At 42.1% G+C, this 20,702-nt stretch overlaps 1 protein-coding gene across 1 annotated transcript in view; it reads right to left on the bottom strand.

The window, feature by feature from the left end:
• Window positions 1-3,558: 3,558 nt before the first annotated feature.
• The window catches only part of LOC109922779 (ephrin type-B receptor 2), a 383,441-nt gene continuing 366,297 nt past the window's right edge, over window positions 3,559-20,702 (bottom strand). Inside the window, exon 17 of the mRNA XM_048614910.1 lies at window positions 3,559-4,146. Within this exon, the coding sequence (XP_048470867.1) occupies window positions 4,038-4,146 (109 nt within the window). The 3' untranslated portion in view covers window positions 3,559-4,037. The remainder of the gene's footprint in view (window positions 4,147-20,702) is intronic.

Genomic DNA, 20,702 nt, shown 5'->3' with positions numbered 1-20,702 from the left:
GACAACAAAAATTTAGCATGAAGACAAATCAGGGAGGCAAATAAAATATTGGCCAATTCAATGAATATTGGCCAGGGCAATGGAATATAAAAGTAGCAAAGTCTTGTTACAACTGCCCAGAACACTGGTGAAATGACATAGTTTTGGTCTCTTTATTAAAGCTGGTTATGCTTTCATTGGAAGAGGTTCACAAAGCTTTACTCATTGATCTCTGTGGTTATTGGTTATGAGAAAAGAGCAAACAGACATCTTGAGAGTTTGGAAGAGTAGTTTATTTAGAACTGTAAAATTTTGAAGGGGCTTGACATAGGATACATGCTGAGATGTTTCCCATTTTGTGGGAAGCTATAAGTTCTGTAATAAGGGGAGGGGTCTCTCATTGAGGGGATGCAATTTTCATTCAGAGAGGATCATTAGTCTTTGGAATTCTCTTCTACAGAGAACAGTGGATATGTTCAAGACTGAATTAGATGGATTTCATAAGGGTTATGGAGAATAGGCAGGAAAAGTGTTGTTGAAGCCAAAATCAAATCAGCAAGCAAGCTAGTGGGGCCAAATGAGTGACTCCTATGTTCTCACTCATCTCAGTATTTTCCCTGCAACTGTTTTCCTTTTCTCTTCCACAAGTTGGAGGTCAACAGTAAGCACTAACGAGTTTTCTGATTCTCAACTCTAACCCTTTCCCCTCAAGGACAGTTTTGCTTTCCAACGTAAAATTTCCTCTCATCACATATATTTTTAGTGTAGTATCCCATTATGGCTCTATATTTCTGAGTATAAATGTATGTTTTGTATTTCTGTTTAATGTGATCTGATTCCATCTAAAGTTGGAGTGCTTACTTTGGATTTGGATGGTTTACTTTGGATCTGATTTTTTGATAATTTACCGTAATTTACACCTCATTCTTCATCACTGTACTCTTACCAAATCTCAGTTGCATTCAGCACGAGATTATGAAGTTTATAAGAGGGAAGATTATCAAATGAATGGAGTCGATATGTGTAAATGTGAAGGATTTATGCGGTTAGTCATTATAATGGAATATGGGGTCTAAATGAAGACTTGAATATCTTATTGGGTAAAAATAATTAAGTATTCAATTGTGTGCCCAATACAATCTATAGATATGAGGAGAGATTTGAAGATTCTGCAGTACAAATGAAAAGAGTTCTGCAAAAGTATGAATTCCTTGTGAAGCCTGGGGCTCACAGACTCCAAATAACAAAGTATTTGGGAAGTCACTGGGAAACTATTGTGCAATGTTGAGTGTTTATGGGATCTCCATGGATTATTGGATATTTGCAGCTACTATTGAAGATTTTGTAAGCCATGGGAAGAATGGGGTGGGAGGGTAAATGGCTTATCTGATTACTGAATTATAAACTGAGTTTTAAAAGTTGTTCATCTATTATCTCACTCTTTATGTATCCAATAACATGATACTGTCCCTTAACTGCAACCAAATAGGCGGTTTTTGGTTACATGAAGCAAACCAATTACATGAACATGCTCCAGCATTAAAATAGTTTTCTTGATCATCACTGCCACTGATCACAAGCCTTTTAATCATTTCCTAAATAGTTTGAGGTCAGCAATGATAAGTTCACAGTCACACTTCTTTGAGGCAGGCATGACCCTTATATCTCAGCACCTAATGCCTGTATCTGAACATACTAATGTTACTTACATTTCCATACATCTGATACCATCTGGTATTTTCCACCCTATGGTTCCTATATCTGAACTATTATTTATTCTACTGGACTCTGCATGTCATCTACATTGCTGGTTTCTTCTCTCTAAATCTTTCATTTTAATGCACACTCATCTTGTCAAGTCAGTTTAAAACCTCTAGCAAATTGCTAGATATTGGCCAATACCTGGTACTGGGAATAATTCTGAGATATTTATCTTAGAGGCTTTGCTCTTTAATTTCCTTCTCAGCTCCTGAAGCTCTATGTGAAGAAAATAACCCTCTGTTTTCGACATATACAGTATCAGAAGTGTATCTATACACTTCTGAGTTTCTCCTTCATCCCCTTGAAGTATTTTGCACTTTCTTGGTGATATATGATAGATAACAGAGAAATACAACATAAAGGGATTATGGTTGTAGATTTTACACCCGACTCATGACATTTGTTGTGCCCTCTATAAAGTGATTTGCTCCATAGTTTTTATTTTTTGTTTCACTTCCTTGAGATTTTGTCATCCTCACTGATATTCAGCATTGAAAATTGGCTTTACAATTCCAGAGGATTCCTGTACTGACTGTGTCTTTCTTTACGCAGTGTCTTTCTTTACGCACTGTCCTTCTGAACTCTTCATCAGTGCAGAGTAACACTTCCTGCAGGAAAGTTTCAAACACCAACAAATCTCCAAAGCTCCTCCTTCAGTCACTCTAAATTCTCACTTTCACTTCATCATTTAACAGATTCTGCAAACTGTCAGCAAACTTTGTGCACAACGCTTTGTGCTTTTGCAGATATCCTTCTGTTAAATACACTTTAGAACCACACTAGTACTATACTGTGCTGTATTGGAAGATTTGTATAATTGTGAAGGTTGTGAGCCTTTGTTTTTGATTAAAATCTTACAAAATATTAGAATATTAGATATTAGAAATTTAGTGAGGAAATCATTTTGATTTACTTCAGGACATTTCCAGTTTTACATTAATATTGTAAATAAATCACTTTCTCTCTTCTCACAATTTGTTCCTTATGTTCCTTCACTTCTTCCCAGGGAGATGGGTAAAACTGAGTTCACTGAGAGATGGATGAAGACTCTCACCATCATATCCAGTCAGGCAGAGGCAAAATGTTTCCTGAATACCACCTCTGCATTCCTTTTGGCATAGATGTTGCTTATTTAACAAAATGATTCAGAAAGCAGAGTGTAATAAGTTGCGATTATGATTCTTTACCGTTGTTTCAATGACACTGTGGGATTGGGTTATTGGGATGGTGGGATTGGTTTATTGTTGTTGTTGACGCTGTGGGATTAGATGGTTTTGTCACAAAATTGATATTCAGTGGATGTCATTACATCTTAGATTGTGTTCCAAAGTTTTTGGAGTAAAGGCACTCTTAGATAAGTATACCATATGGATCAGACAACCAGCCTGTTATGTTACCCGCTGATGCTTATCCAAACTATAGCAGAGCCTTTTAACTGCTTTAAGTTCTAACTACTTATAAAGTCAAATAGGATTTTCAGTCAAAAAATGAGAGAGGAGGTGGGAAGTCATGCTTTAAACTCCCAATCAATAAATACTTGCTGTACACAACAAAGAAATATCAAAATGTAAAAGAATTGGTGAACATTTTTGACTTTTTGTGAGAATAAATTCAATGTAGCATCTTCTTCTAAACTCCAGTAGCAAATCACAGTATTAGTGAGAAAAGATACTGCAATGTTGACAGTAGAAAGAGCTGCCAAGCTTACAATTTCTATTAAACAAGTCACCGTCAGAGAAAGAGAACCATTTTACAGGTTCCATTTCCCTAAAAGTAAACTTGTCAATCCTTTCTTTATTGTTGTGAGTTCAGTATGAAGAGCTTTTATTTCTCCTTAGAAAGACATTTCTCTTAAATGGAAGGATCCAGCCTTAAAATGTTTCCTTTCCCAAATCCCTGAAGTCTTTTTGCAGATATATGGCAGTTGAAGTATTCTGAACCATGTACTCTGAATTGTACGTTAATATCACATATTTTTTTGTTTTGTGTTTGTTGGTGGGAAAAGACAATTAAAGGTCTTTGAGTAACTATAATCACACAGGGAGTCTGTTGATTTAGGTGATTCTGGGTTAATTGTGTGGCTCATGGTACATTTATTCATTGAACCCTTTTGAAGGGCTTTCTCATATCAAAGATCATTCTCGTTTCTTTAGGAGCCATTCTTGTCTTCATAAAGTTCTTAGAAGGACTTTGCATGGTGAAGATCCCAGTTGAATTTAGTCAATGTCTCATTGCTTCCTGAATTAAGCTCATTCAGAACCACAGTATGGATACAGTGAAGCAGACTGCAGTTCTTATCAGACTTCCACTGACTGAATTTGATTCATCTGTGCTTGCATCATCTGAATACTGTTCAAAATTTTCTTCTGATGTCCTGCCAAGGTGACACCAACCCGAAGGATATCCCTACGGGTCAGAAAAATGAACAATGTAAGATAATGAAGGTATGAGATATTCCATTGTTGCTTTGCATTCATTGTTTTATTGCTTTCCTTGAATGTATGATTCATTCACTTTAATAATCTTGTAATTAACATAACATTGAAACTTTAATATTGTTCAGTTAAACTAATAACATGTGAAATTAGAGTAGATGCAAGCCAGTAGACCCCAAAATTGTATCTACAATATTTAGTACCTTTGCAACTCCACAAATATAAAATGCAAGACCTGGATACAGTTTATATTTATGCTCATAAGTGGAAAGTTACATTGATGCCATAAAAATGCCAGGCAATGATCATCTTCAATGAGAGAATCCAACACTAAAAAAGGCCTGGAAATAGCTTAATTACTACTGTAAGGACACTGCAGACAATTCTGCATTGAGATATTGTTAAGCTCAGGGACTGGCTTGATTAGTCAAGCAAAGTGTTGGCCAGCCAACAGAGAATGGTGAAAAAGAAATAAAAAACAAAGAACTTGCTTTGACTGCGTTTTGGGCAGGAGGCAGTTTTGCTTTAGAAGCTGCTGGAATGGGAAGACCTCTATTTATTCTTTAGTTATCAACTTATTGAAAGCTCTGAGAAATGAACCTGTAAATGTCAATGAGTAAATGAACCAGAATCTGTGGAAACTGTTTGCATTGATTGGTGACTTCAGAATTCAAGCTTGTAACCCATTTTCCAAGGATTTCAAGAAGACCTGGTATTCCCTGTTGAAACCATTACCAAACTGGCAAATTACCATCCTTTAATTTTCTTTCTTAATTTATTGTTTAACTGTGTCTGGCTGTATGTCAGTGAGCAAGTGAGAAATCATAGTCAAAGAAGATTTTAATATTAATTAGATTTCTTTTTGTTCATCTGTGTTCTGCCAAATTTACATTATTAAAAATAATTATGTTTTGTTTAAGTTATACACTTGGTGTCTGAAATCTGTTATTTGGAAAGTCTGGTTTGGAATATTTGAGTAATTTTGAAGATCAATGAAGGTTTTAATTTCACTGTGTTTCAAATCCAGTGATTTGAGGCTAATTTGCTTTGGTTTTCTTTCCCAGCAATAACAATACATAAGATGCAAAACAGTAATTCATCAACAATTTTTTGACATCACTTTGGATTGATGCCCTTTTAAAAGCCCAATATGCAGTTGAGTCAATGATCACAAGCCGTAGGCACTCAAGACCCAGGCTGTGTCTGGAGACTACTCTGTGCTGTACGTATTAGTTCCCCATAAATAAACCAATCAGAGATCTTCAAATTAAACAAAATCCATGTACCTCATTTGTGTTGCATTTAGATGAAAATATTATTGCATGGCTCCAAGTGTGATTTTCTTTCTTTGAAAAACAACCAAAAGAACCAAGCTCAACTCATTTCATAGGAACCTGAATTTGCACCTGAATTCCTATGACTTCTAAGTCTACGGACCAGGTGCTGGAAAATAAGATACGAATGAACACTGCTTTATTCTTTACAGACTCAATGAGGCTGAATAGTCTCTTTGTTGTATAATTCTAAACCAGCTTTACAATCTTGAAGGCCAATGGGAGCAGCAGCATGCAAAATATAACAGAAATTCAGAGTCCCACAATGCGGATCGTGGGAAAAAATAAGATTTTTTTTGTAAAATTTGAGTATATCTGAGTTTGCCAGTTTCATGCAGGCAGTCAGCTGATTCAAGCCTGTCTAAATGCTGTTCCAAATTGAATGGCCATTGGGACTCAGTCCTGTGCTGCACAAAGAAGAAACGCACATCAATTCAGACAACAAAAATAGGCTGCATTCAGGAACAGTGCAGAACCAAAAAAAATTCGATTCAAGTGAAATAGAAAGAGACACAAAGTACTGTGCTGAAAGCACAGGAGAGCACAACATTAAATATAAAGTGAAAAGACAACAGAACAGCAAGAAAAGATTGAGACTAAATCCTCCACAATGAACAAAAGATGAAGCTATGATTTTCTGGCCAAACAACAGCAGAAACAGTTAAATAAGTTATGGAGATACTGATAGTATTGGCAATGAGTGAGTGCAGAGAGTTAATATTTCAGGCTTATGTAAAGAAAGGATCAGAAAGATCTTAGATAACAAGGTGTAGAGCTGGATGAACACAGCAGGCCAGGCAGCATCAGAGGAGCAGGAAAGCTGACGTTTCGGGTCTGGACCCTTCGTCAGAAATGGGGGAGGGGAGGGTCCTTGCGCTGTAAGGCAGCAGTGCCAACTCACTGGCTTATCCTGTTTTCCCACCTCTGTCTTCCCAGTGCTAACCACCAACACTGCAACTGAGAGTCACAGAATCCATACAGTGTGGATGCAGGCCATTAACTCCACACTGACCCTCCAAACAGCATTCCACACAGACCTCCCCTCCCCACACTATTCCTGCATTTCCCATGGCTTATCCATCTAGTCTGTGCATCCATGGACACTATGGGCAATGTTATGGTTGCAGCCGTTTTCTTCTCCACTGCTTAATTCCATTTTCCAGCTTGATGGAAGGTGACAATGAGCACTCCTTGGCTCAGCTTCTACATGTTGGTGAGGACCTGACCATGCAGACCCCCTTCCTGGTAGCCCTTCCCATTGGCTTAGCACCTTCCCAACATGTATCCATGAACCTGCATCTGTCCACCTATTCCTTCCCACACCCCAACTCCTGGCATTCGACACAATCATGCAGCTGGTCATACACTGTCCCTCTCTTTGAAGCCAGGATGCTCCTGACTGTAGACGGTTTCCACCCTGTCCACATTATCCATGCTGTACCATACCCACATTTTACAATTTGAGTTGCCTCCCATTCAAAATTGTCATTCCCATTCTCCACTGCCTTCAGCTCCCAATTCTGACTAGGTTCACAAGTCAATCCAACTTCCTTTCCTCTCAGTTTCTGTGACTGGGCTGTGGCTCACCTCCTTCAGCAACCTAACCAGAGAGCTCTAGACAAGAAGTGACAGACCCCTGACTAATGCCTGTACATCTCCCCAATTGCATAACCCTAGTCCATGGACTGGCCATTAAGGAGCCACAGGACTGACCATGACCCACTCCCTGGACTTCAGAGGACTGGACTCTGCACAAGAACACCCCGACTGGACGCTTGACTATGGCCAAGTGCCAGGACTAGCATCGGAGACTGCCACTGACTTCCTATTAGTACCATTACAAAGATTTTGCCATGGATTTTGGTGGGGGATACCCACTTTCAGACATGGCTGCTTGCTGCATATTTAGTGCAATTGCCATGTAAGCTGCTGTCATATTGTAGGACTGATGCAGCATACTGCCACATAGAAACTTGCATGCAAGTCAAGTACTGAGGACTCCTGACCAGCAAGACAGGCTGCCTGGTTGTGTGATTGTGCTATTTAGCACAGTAGGACAAGGGAAGGCAATGATGCTTTGAGCATCCAGCATTAAGTAATCATGTGCGAAGAGAGCAAGTGTTCAGCCTGGAGATGCAGCCTGGTCCTATCGTAAGATGGTTGCCCAGAGTGACTTTGCATCAACCTTTCAATGCTGGTATGCCCTGCAATGCAGTCCTGTGCTTTCTAAGTGGTCTAAAAGTGGATCAGAGAGTGCAATGATGGCTGTGAGAGTTTGGCAAATGTTGGATTCCAATGTCCGTGGATGAGATATGCATGCAGCTGGTGCTCCTCACAGTCAGTGACGAGATGAAGTCTACAGATACTCTCTAATTTGAATGTTGAGCATTCTCAATGTCTAGCTTGTTTGGCATGTTTGGTAAAATAGGATATTGAATATTCATAAAGTGAGTTTTGCTGTTAATGAAGCAATTAACAAGCTATAATCCCCTTTAACAGGCAATTTATAGAATTTGCTGCTGAGCAAGAAACTAGCTTTGCCACCTGGCAAAGGCATAAAATATGTAGCAAATTGCTCTGACGTCAAAATGTGCCTCATTGGAGTTCTTGCTAATTATGCCATATATCTTGCCATAGCACATATCTTTCAAACTACCATTTGCCCAGGGACAATTAAGTCCCCAATTGAGATATTTACAGTTTGTTTATTTCATCCCTGCTGGATAAGTTCAGATATTGCATTATGAAACACTGTTTGAAATAAAACAGAGCTGGACTTGGGAATAAACATATTAATCATATTTCAGTAACTTGCTTGTCACAACAAGGAGAGAAGAAAAGCAAAAACTTGAACTCATTCTCTCTTTTCCTATGCCTTACCTCCTGAAAGACATGCTCAGTTTAGAAACAAGTTGGGAAAGAAACTAATTGCCAAGAACCAAAGACTTTAAAAATTGTACTCATGAGGAAACATGACAAAAACTAAACCATGCCGACTCCAGTTTCACTCACATTATAAGGACTCAAAATATTTTAAAATGCGTTGGGTTTTATTTTCCTGTTTGGACGAGATACCCTCGTCCCATTCTTTTTAAATACCCATGATTGTCCAAATGTTTGATGCCACATCATTTCAATCAGGTTAGTCGACAATAAACTTCCTTTAAATACTTACCGCGTGGGATCAGCGGCCTCTATTTTCGTAGCAGCAGTGGGAGCGGTGACAAAGAACAAAGAACAAAGAAAATTACAGCACAGGAACAGGCCCTTCGGCCTTCCAAGCCTGCGCCGATCCAGATCCTCTATCTAAACCTGTCGCCTATTTTCCAAGGATATGTATCCCTCTGCTCCCTGCCCATTCATGTATCTGTCTGGATACATCTTTAATGACGCTATCGTGCCCGCCTCTACCACCTCCGCTGGCAACGTGTTCCAGGCACCCATCACCCTCTGCGTAAAGAACTTTCCACACATATCTCCCTTAAACTTTTCCCCTCTCACCTTGAAATCGTGACCCCTAGTAATTGAGTCCCCCACTCTGGGAAAAAGCTTCTTGCTATCCACCCTGTCTATACCTCTCATGATTTTGAAGACCTCAATCAGGTGCCCCCTCAACCTCTGTCCTTCTAATGTAAACAATCCTAATCTACTCCACCTCTCTTCATAGCTAGCGCCCTTCATACCAGGCAACATCCTGGTGAACCTCCTCTGCACCCTCTCCAAAGCATCCACATCCTTTTGGTAACCAGAACTGTACGCAGTATTCCAAATGTGGTCGAACCAAAGTCCTATACAACTGTAACATGACCTGCCAACTCTTGTACTCAATACCCCGTCCGATGAATGAAAGCATGCCATATGCCTTCTTGACCACTCTATCGACCTGCATTGCCACCTTCAGGGTACAATGGACCTGAACACCCAGATCTCTCTGTGCATCAATTTTCCCCAGGGCTTTTCCATTTACCACACAGTTCGCTCTTGAATTGGATCTTCCAAAATGCATCACCTTGCATTTGACGGTGTGGACCAGGGGTTGCCGGGATGATAAGTCCTTCTTTTCAGCAGCGGAGCTGAGTGGGAGCAGTCGAATTGCACTCTGGGAAGGTAAGTGAACTGATATATTTGGGCAGGGGCTAAACCCAAGGCACTACACGTGTAGTGTCTCCCACCCGTCCTCCTCCTCTAACCGACAAAAAAGACTCATTGGTGTGTTGAGAAGGTAAAGTTTTGCTTTTTCATTTTTTTATCTTGTGCTGGTAAGTAGAGTGATTGGTAATAAAATTTTCATTTCATTTATCTATTATTGATATTATAGTAGGACTAAGTTAAGCTTGAGAGTAAAAATGGCAGGACATCCCAGACCCGTGTTATGCTCCTCTTGCTCAATGTGGGAGCTCAGGGACGCGGCTGATGTCCCTGATTCCTACACGTGCAGGAAGTGTGTCCAGCTGCAGCTATTGTTAGACTGCATGACGGCTCTGGAGCTGCGGATGGACTCACTTTGGAGTATCCGCGATGCTGAGGAAGTCGTGGATAGCACGTTTAGCAAATTGGTCACACCGCAGATTAGGATTGCTGAGGGAGAAAGGGAATGGGTGCCCCCTGCAGTCATCTCCCTCCAAAATAGGTATACTGTTTTGGATACTGTTGGGGGAGATGGCTCACCAGGGGAAGGCAGCAGTAGCCAGTTTCATGGCAACATGGCTGGCTCTACTGTACAGAAGGGCGGGAAAAAGAGTGGAAGGGCTATAGTCGCAGGTCATTCGATTGTAAGGGGAGTAGATAGGAGGTTCTGTGGTCGAAAACAAGACTCCGAATGGTATGTTGCCTCCCAGGTGCACAGGTCAGAGATGTCTCAGATCGACTGCAGGACATTCTGAAGGGGGAGGGTGAACAGCCAGCTGTTGTGGTGCATATAGGTTCCAATGATATAGGTTCATCAACGGGATGAGGTCCTACAAGCAGAATTTAGGGAGTTAGGAGCCAAGTTAAAAAGTAGGACCTCAGAGGTAGTAGTGCTACCAGTGCCAGTGCTAGTCAGAATAGAAATGAAATAGGCAGGATAAATGAATGGCTTGAGAGATGGTGCAGGAGGGAGCGGTTCAGATTTTTGGGACATTGGGACCAGTTCTGGGGGATGTGGGACTATTACAAATCGGACGGTCGACACCTGGGCAGGACTGGAACCAATGTCCTACGGGGTGCTTTTGCTAACGCTGTTGGGGAGGGTTTAAACTAATGTGGCAGGGGGATGGAAACCAAATGAGGAGGCTAGTGGACAGTAAGGAGGGAGTAACTAAAGCCTGTAAGGAAGTCAGTGTGACTAAGGGGAAAGTAGACACAGCGCAGATGATGAACGCAAAGGGACAGGTGGTCTGAGATACATTTGTTTTAATGCGAGAAGTGTAGTAGGTAAGGCAGATGAACTTAGGGCTTGGATTAGTACCTGGGAGTATGATGTTATTGCTATTATTGAGACTTTGTTGAGGGAAGGGCAAGATTGGCAACTAAATATCCCAGGATATAGATGCTTCAGGCGGGGTAGAGAGGGAGGTAAAAGGGGTGGAGGAGTTGCATTAGTGGTCAAAGAGGATATCACAGCTGTGCTGAAGGAGGGCACTATGGAGGACTCGAGCAGTGAGGCAATATGGGCAGAGCTCAGAAATAGGAAGGGTGCGGTAACAATGTTGGGGCTGTACTACAGGCCTCCCAACAGCGAGCGTGAGATAGAGGTATAAATATGTAGACAGATAATGGAAAGATGTAGGAGCAACAGGGTGGTGGTGTAGGGAGATTTTAATTTTCACAACATTGACTGGGATTCACTGAGTGTTAGGGGTTTAGATGGAGCAGAATTTGTAAGGAGCATCCAGGAGGGTTTTATAGAGAGTATGTAAATAGTCCAACTTGAGAAGGGGCCATACTGGACCTGGTGTTGGGGAATGAGCCCAGCCAGGTGGTTGAAATTTCATTAGGGGATTACTTTGGGAATAGTGATCACAATTCCGTAAGTTTTACAATACTCATGGACAAAGACGAGAGTGGTCCGAAAGGAAGAGTGCTAAACTGGGGAAAGGCCAGCTATAGCAAGATTCGGCAGGAGCTGGGAAATGTGGATTGGGAGCAGCTGTTTGAGGGTAAATCCACATTTGATATGTGGGAGGCTCTTAAAGAGAGTTTGATTAGAGTGCAGGACAGACATGTCCCTGTGAAAATGAGGAATAGAAAGGGCAAGATTAGGGATCTATGGATGACAGGTGAAATTGTGAGACGAGCAAAGAGGAAAAAGGAAGCTTACATAAGGTCTAGGCGACTGAAAACAGACAAAGCTTTGGAAGAATATTGGGAAAGTAGGACCAATCTGAAACGAGGAATTAACAGGGCTAAAAGGGGTCATGAAATATCTTTAGCAAACAGGGTTAAGGAAAATCCCAAAGCCTTTTATTCGTACATAAGGAGCAAGAGGGTAACTAGAGAAAGGGTTGGCCCAGTCAAGGACAAAGGAGGGAAGTTATGCGACAAGTCAGAGAAAATGAGTGAGATTCTTAATGAGTACTTTGCGTCGGTATTCACCGAGGAGAGGGACATGACGGATGTTGAGGTTAGGGATAGATGTTTGATTACTCTAGGTCAAGTCGGCATATTGAGGGGGGAAGTGTTGGGTATTCTAAAAGGCATTAGGATGGACAAGACCCCAGGATCTATCCCAGGTTATTGAGGGAAGCGAGAGAGGAAATAGCTGGGGCCTTAACAGATATCTTTGCAGCATCCTTGAGCACAGGTGAGGTCCCGGAGGACTGGAGAATTGCTAATGTTGTCCCCTTGTTTAAGAAGGGTAGCAAGGATAATCCAGGTAATTATAGACCGGTGAGCCTGACGTCAGTGGTGGGGAAGCTGCTGGAGAAGATACTGGGGGAGCTATTTATATTTTGAAGAAAATGGGCTTATTAGTGATAGGCAGCATGGTTTTGTGCAGGGACGGTCATGTCTTACCAACTTGATAGAATTCTTTGAGGAAGTGACAAAGTTGATAGATGAGAGAAGGGCTGTAGATGTCATATACATGGACTTCAGTAAGGCGTTTGATAAGGTTCCCCATGGTAGGTTGATGGAGAAAGTGATGTCGCATGGGGTCCAGGGTGTACTCGCTAGGTGGATAGAGAACTGGCTGGGCAACAGGAGACAGAGAGATGTAGTGGACGGGAGTTTCTCAAAATGGACAACTGTGACCAGTGGTGTTCCACAGGGATCCGTGTTGGGACCACTGTTGTTTGTGATATACATAAATGATCTGGAGGAAGGAATAGATGGTCTGATTAGCAAGTTTGCAGATGACACTAAGCTTGGTGGAGTAGCAGATAGTGAAGGGGACTGTCAGAGATTGCAGCAGAATATAAATAGATTGGAGGGTTGGGCGGAGAAATGGCAGATGCAGTTCAATCCAGGCAAATGCGAGGTGATGCATTTTGGAAGATCCAATTCAAGAGCAAACTATACGGTAAATGGAAAAGCCCTGGGGAAAATTGATGCACACAGAGATCTGGGTTTTCAGGTCCATTGTACCCTGAAGGTGGCAGCACAGGTCGATAGAGTGGTCAAGAAGGCATACAGCATGCTTTCATTCATCGGATGGGGTATTGAGTACAAGAGTTGGCAGGTCATGTTACAGGTGTATAGGACTTTGGTTCGACCACATTTGGAATACTGCAAACAGTTCTGGTCGCCACATTACCAAAAGGATGTGGATGCTTTGGAGAGGGTGCAGAGGAGGTTCACCAGGATGTTGCCTGGTATGAAGGGCGCTAGCTATGAAGAGAGGTGGAGTAGATTAGGATTGTTTACATTAGAAAGATGGAGGTTGAGGGGGGACCTGATTGAGGTCTACAAAATCATGAGAAGTATAGACAGGGTGGATAGCAAGAAGCTTTTTCCCAGAGTGGGGGACTCAATTCCTCGGGGTCATGATTTCAAGGTGAGAGGGGAAAAGTTTAAGGGAGATATGCGTGGAAAGTTCTTTACGCAGAGGGTCGTGGGTGCCTGGAATGCGTTGCCAGCGGAGGTGGTAGAGGCGGGTATGATAGTATCATTTAAGATGTATCTAGACAGATACACAAATGGGCAGGGAGCAGAGGGATACAGATCCTTGGAAAATAGGTGTCAGGTTTAGATAGAGGATCTGGTTCGGCGCAGGCTTGGAAGGCCGAAGGGCCTGTTCCTGTGCTGTAATTTTCTTTGTTCTTTGTTTTTTGTTTGTTCCACTCACCATAATTGGCTTCTTTATTTTCTAGTGAACAACATTTTACTTGAAATGTGATTATTATTAGCACTGAGGGAACCCTGTATTGTCAGAAGGGCACAATGAGGGAGACCAAGCTGTTGAAGTGGCACGTGTGACCTTTACAGAATCATTTTATCCAGTTATCAGATAAATCAGTCTGTGACTAAAAGTAAAAACTACTCATTCTCAAAAAGGAGATCATTGTACTTAATTAGCATGTACATGTAACAGAAGAAGGAACCAAGTGTTAGGCTGTTTTGATGGTGCAGCAACTATTGGGGTAGGAAGTATAATTCTATTTTTTGGAGAAAAGTAGAATCTTGACCTGAAAACTGAATCAGTGGTCTATGTGTCTCTGTCAGACAAGTACCAGAAGTTTCAGACACATAGATCTGCTGGGATGGATTCAGCATAAATGTTTATGCGACAGTATCCTTAGAAGCAACATCAATTGGCAGGTAGTTCTGAAAATAAATATGGCCCTTCCAGCTGTGCAGCACTTCCTCAATATGGACTCTCAGGCAGCAGAGCAATCCCCCAGCACTGCCACTTCAACAGCATGGTCTCACTCATTGCGCCTCTCTGACAATACAGTCTTCCCTCAGTACTAATATTTTTAATGGTGCAACACTCTCTTAACTATTAGGATAGTTCAGACCCCTATGAAAGGATATAGACAGGCTGGTCAGATGATCTGATCAGTGCTAAATGGAATATAATCAGGATAACTGCGAGGTGATAGCCTTGGGCAGAAAGAACAAGGCAAGAGAATACACGATGAGTGGTAGGATTCTAGGAAGCACTGAGGATCAAAGGGAACTTGGTGTACATGTGGGACAGTAGATAAATTGGTTAAGAAGGCATGTGAGGTAAAGGCATGGAGGAGAGCAGGGAGGTTGCGCTAGAACTGTATAAAACATTGGTAAAAGGGATGTGATAGCACTGGAGAGGTTTCAGGGGAGATTTACCCAGGATGTTGCCTGGGCTGGCCAATTTCAGTTATGAAGAGAGATGGGACAGGCGGGTTGTCTTCCTTAGAGCAGAGGAGATTGAGATATATATGATTGAGATGTGTAAAATTATGAAGCGTAAACCAGAAGAAACTTTAACCTTGGTGGAGGGATCAATGATCAGGAGGCATAGAGATGTGAGGAAAAACCTTCCAGAGGGTTGTGGGTGGCTGGAACTATGGAGCATCCATGAGGCTGAGAATATCATGGGCAGCATATTTAGTGAGCTGGTTGCACCACAAATAAGGGATACATAGACAAGAAAGCATTGGGTTACCACCAAAAAGACTAGTTTTCGAGATTGTTTGGGGGTGCCCCTCCTCCAGGAGTGGCCTCGCAAGGGAAAGCAAAAGCAGCAGTCAGATCAGTGGTACCACGATTGGCTCTGTTGTACAGCAGGGAGGGTTGATGTGTCAGCAGGCAGTAGTGACAGGTAACTCTAAAGTCAGGGGCACAAATAAGTGCTTTTGTGGCCATGAGTGAGACTCAAAGATAGTGTGTTGCCTCCTTGGTATTAAGGTCAAAGATGCCTTTGAGTCTGCACAGGACTTTCTGAAAGGGAAGAGTAAGCAGCCAGAGGTCATGGCCCATATTGGTACAAATGACACAGGCAGAAAGAAAGATGAAATCCTGCAAAGGGAGTTTAGGGAGTTAAGTAGGAAATTGAAAAGCAGGACTCTAGGTTTATAATTGCGGGGTTACAACCTGCGCGATGTGCTAGTGAGGTCAGAAATAGGAAGGTAATATAGTTGAGACAACAAGGTGCAGAGCTGGATGAACACAGCAGGCCAAGCAGCATCATAGGAGCAGATAGGCTGACGTTTCGGGCCTAGACCCTTCATCAGACCCTTTCTGCTGTGTTCATCCAGCTCTGCACCTTGTTGTCTCGGATTCTCCAGCATCTGCAGTTCCTACTATCTCGGGTAATATAGTTGAATGTCTGATGTAGGAGGGAGTGTTTCAGATATTTAGATTATTGGGATCTCTTCCAGGGCAGGAGGGACTTATACAAGATTGGCAGGTTGTGCATAAATCAGAGGGGCACCAATATCCTAGCAGGGAAGTTTACTAGTGCCACTTGGAAGAGCTTAAGCTAGAGTGGAGGGTGGTGGGAAACAGAGCAGCAGTCAGCATGCGGAGTAATTGCGGAGAAGGTAGGTGTTACGTCCAGTAAGTCTAATAGGAAGGATGGGCAGGACCAGGTTAATGAAAATGGCAGGACTGACAGTCTGAAGTATATTTATTTTAATGCAGCAAGAAAAACTGGTAAGGCAGATGAGCTTAGGGCCTGGCTTAGTTCAATGGGACTACAACACTATTTTTTAGAAACTTGGTGGAGAGCAGGGCAGGATTGGCAGATCAACATTCCAGGGTTAGATGTTTCAGGCAAGATACAGAGAGGTATAAAGGGCGGAGGAGTTGCATTACTGATTAAGAAGAATGTTACAATTAAACTAAGAGAGGACATAGTCATGGAGTCACACAGTCATAGAGTAAAACAGCATGGAAACAGGGCTTTCTGACCAAACTGGTCCATACTGACCATGGTGCCACTCAGCTAGTTCCAATTACCTGCATATGGTCCATATCCCTCTAAACCCTTCTCATCCAGGTACCTATCCAAGTGTTTTTTAAATGTTGCTATTGTACCTGCCTCAACCACTTGTCCAGCAGCTCATTCCATATACGCACTACTCTCTGCGTGAAGAAGTTGCCCCTCAGGTCCTTCTTAAATCTATCACCTCTCACCTTAAACCTATGCCCTCTAGTTTTCAATTTCCATCCCTGGGAAAAAGACTACATGCATCCTATCAATGCCCCCCATGATTTTGTACACCTTAATAAGGTCACCCCATATTCTCCTATGTTCCAAGGAATAAAGTCCTACCCAGGCCAGCGTCTTCCTATAACTCAGGCCTACTAGACCTGCTAACATCCTCGTAAATCTTCCTTGCACACTTTCCAGTTTAACAAGATCTTTTCTATAACAGAGTGACCAAAACTGTAAACAATACTCCAACTGCGGCCTCACCAACGACTTATACAACTGTAACATAAAATCCCAACTCCTGTACTCAATGCCTTGACCAATGAAGGCCAGCATGCTAAATGCCTTCTTCACCACCTGTGATGATGCTTACAGTGAACTATGTACTTGTAGTCCTAGGTCCCTCTGTTCCACAACACTCCTCAGGACGTTACTGTGTAAGTCCTATCTTGGTTTTACTTTCCAAAATTCAACATCTCATGCTTATCTGTATTGAATTGCATTTACCAATCCTCAATCCACTTCCCCATCTTATCAATTTTTGATAACCTTCCTTGCTATCAACGATACCTCCTAATTTTATATCATCTGCAAACTTACTAATCATGTCTTGTACATTCACATTCAGATCATTTATGTCCCAGCACCAACCCCTGTGGCACACTATTAGTCACAGGCCTCCAGTCTGAGACTCCAGCAACCTAACTTTCATGACTACTCTGCTGTGCGGGACCTTGTCAAAGGCCTTACTAAAGTCCATAAAGACAACATCCACTGCCCTACCCTCATCCATCCTCTTGGTTACCTCTTCGAAAAACTCAAACATTTGTCAGATATGATTTCCTGCGCACAAATCCATGCTGACTATTCCTAGTCAGATCTTGACTATCCAAACGTTGGTTGATCCTGTCCCTCAGTATCCTCTCCAATAACTTGCCTACCACTGATATCAGGCTCACCTGGCCTGTAGCTCCCTGGCTTGTCTTTGCTATCTTTCTTAAACAATGGAACAACATTAGCCACCTTCCAGTCTTCCAGAACTTCACCAGTGGCAAGATGAAGCAAAAATCTCTGCAACGACTTCTGCAATTTCTTCCCTAGCCTCCCACAATATTAGAGGATGGACTTGATCAGGCCCAGGGGAGTTATCCACCTTAATGCACTTTAAGCCTGCAAACGCCTCCTCCTTGGTAATGCGTATGCGGTCTAAAACAGCCCCACTTGTTTCCCTTATTTCCTTAGCATCCATGATTCTCTCCTTTGTAAACACTGAGGAGAAATATTCATTAAAAATCTCCCCCATCTTCTGTGGCTCCACACACAAATGGCCACGCTGATCTTTACGGGGACCTATTCTCTCTCTAGCCACCCTTTTACTCTTAATGTAGCTATAAAACCTCTTGGGATTCTCTTTAAACATATCTGCCTGATCAATCTCATAATTTTGTATATTGCTCTTCTGATTTCCTTCTTGAGCATGCTCCTACACTTTGTGTAGTTATCTAGGGATTCACTTGAGCCCGATAGCTTTAACACAATGTATGCCTTTTTCTATTTCGTGACCAGAGCCTCAATATCCCTTGTCAGCCAGGGATCCCTAAATCTGCCAGCTTTTCCCTTCACCCTACCAGGGACATACTGTCCTGGACTTTTGATATCACACTTTTAAAAGCCTCTCATTTGCCCGTTGTCCCTCTTCCTTCAACAGACTCACCCAATTGACCTCTGGTAGATTCTGCCTAATGGCCCCAAAATTGGCCCTGCTCCAGTTTAGTATCTTAACCTGTGGACCTGTCTTATCTTTTTCCATAACTATATTAAAACTAAGAGAGGTATGGTCACTGGATCCAAAGCACTCTCTGACTGACAATTCAGTCACTTGTCCGACCTCGTTTCCTAAAAGGAGGTCCACTGTTGCATCCTTCTGAGCAGGGCCTTCTACATATTGGTTTCGGAACCTTTATTGGACACATTTGACAAATTCTGCACCGTCTGGGCCTCTCACATTCTGCGTGACCCAGTCAATACAGGGGAAATTAAAATCTCCAACCAATACTACTCTATTATTCCTACAGGTATCTGCAATCTCTTTAAACGTCGGCTCCTCTAGTACCTGTTGGCTATTTCGTGGTCTATAATACAGTCCCATCAGAGTGACCATCCCCTTCTTGTTTCTAAGTTCTAACCACATGATCTAATTTGATCACCCCTTAAGAATATCCTTTCTAAGTTGTTATGTCCTCCCTTATCAAAAGGGTAACACCCCCTTCTCACTCACTTGTACTTCTGTCATGCCTGTTTCTGTTATGGCTATAATATACCAGTCCCCAGAACCAATTGATGCTATAAGCCTTTCCAGTCAGGCCTTGTGTGTTGAAATAAATGCACTTTAAATCAGAAGTCCGTTCCCTCCCTTTACTGTGCCTCTGGCTATGCTGAATAGCTAATGTATTTCCCCCTGACTTTACGATGGCCGCTTTCTTATTCAGAGTCCCACCCCCTGCCAAATTAGTTTAAACCCTCCCAGGTAACCCTAGCATATCTCCCCGCGATGATATTGGATCCCACTTGGGTTCCAGTGCAACCTGTCCCTCTTGTACAGGTCACCTCTACCCCAGAAGAGATCCCAATGATCCAAGAACTGAAAACCCTGCCCCCCACACCAGCTCCTCAGACATGCATTCATATGGCCTATCTTTCTATTTCTATCCTCACTGGCACGTGGCATTGGGAGTAATCTGGAAATCACTACCCTTGAGGTCCTACTTTTTAAATTCTTACTTAACTCCCTATTCTCATTTCGCAGGACCCCATCTCTTTGTCTACCAATGTCATTTGTACTGATGTGCACAATGACATCTTAGACAGCTCATCCAAAGAGGCCATATGAGTAGAATTTATGAATAAGAAAGATGCACTTACTATGACGGGGTTATACTATTGGCCTTCCAATAGCCAGTGGGAGATAGAGGAATGAATATGCAAGCAAATTATGGGAATATGTAAAAGCAGGGTTGTTTCCCAAAATTGACAGGGTCTCCCTTAGTGTTAGGAGCTGATATGAGGTAAAATTTGTTAGGTGCATCCAGTAGGGTTTCTTAGAACAACATGTGAATTGTCCAACAAGGGAAGGAGCCATGCTGGACCTTGAATTTGGGAATGAACCTAGCCGGGTGATTTAAGTTTCAGTGGGGGAGCATTTTGAGAACAGCGATCATAATTCTGTAAGTTTTAAGATTGCTATGGATAAGACTGGTCCTCGGGTGAAAGTGCTAAATTGGAATAAGGCTAATTACAACAGTATTGGGCAGCTACTGGAGAAATTAACTGGGGGCAGCTGTTTGAAGGCAAATCCACATCTGAAATGTGATAGTCTTTTAAAGGCAGTCGATCAGAGTTCATGACCAGCATGTTCCAATGAGGATGAAATTTAAGGCTGGCAAGATTCGGGATTCTTGGATGACAAGAGATATTGAAAGTTGCGTCAAAAAGATAAATTAGCAAACTGAAATCAAACAAGGCCCTTGAGGAGTATAAAGGTAGCAGAAAAGAACTTAAACAAGAAATTATGAGGGCTGGAAAAGGCTATGAAATATTCTTAGGAAGTTGAATTAAGCAGAATCTGAAGGCATTTTATATGTATAACAGGAGCAAGAGGGTAACTAGGGAAAGGATAAGCCCACACAAGGACAAAGGTGGGAATTTAAGAGTTGGACCTGAAGGAAATGGTGAAGTCCTTAATGAGTACTTTGCACCAGTTTTTGCCATGGAGAAGGAACAAGATTAGGGAAAAGTCTGTTGATATTCTGGGGCATGTCGATATTAAGAGGGAGGAGGTGTTGGGGGTCTTGAAAACCGTTGTGGAAAAGTTCCTTGAGCCTGATGGGATCTATCCCATGATAGTAAAGGAAGCAAGGGAAGAGATTGACAGAGATCTTTGCATAGTCTACAGTCACAGTGAGGTCCAAGAAAACTGGAGAATAGCCAATGTTATTCCTTTGTCTGAGAGCCTTATATCAACAGTAGGCAAATTATTGGAGAAGATTCTTAAAGACAGGATTTACTGGCATATATAGAAGAGTGAGCTTGTTAGGGATAGTCAGCGTGGTTTTATGGAGGAGAGGTCTTGTCTCA

This window comes from Rhincodon typus, chromosome 31 (genome assembly GCF_021869965.1).
Source record: "Rhincodon typus isolate 14 chromosome 31, sRhiTyp1.1, whole genome shotgun sequence".
Taxonomy (NCBI): domain Eukaryota; kingdom Metazoa; phylum Chordata; class Chondrichthyes; order Orectolobiformes; family Rhincodontidae; genus Rhincodon; species Rhincodon typus.
The sequence above is the reverse complement of the archived record's forward strand: the minus strand, read 5'-3'. Positions and strand labels throughout refer to the sequence as shown.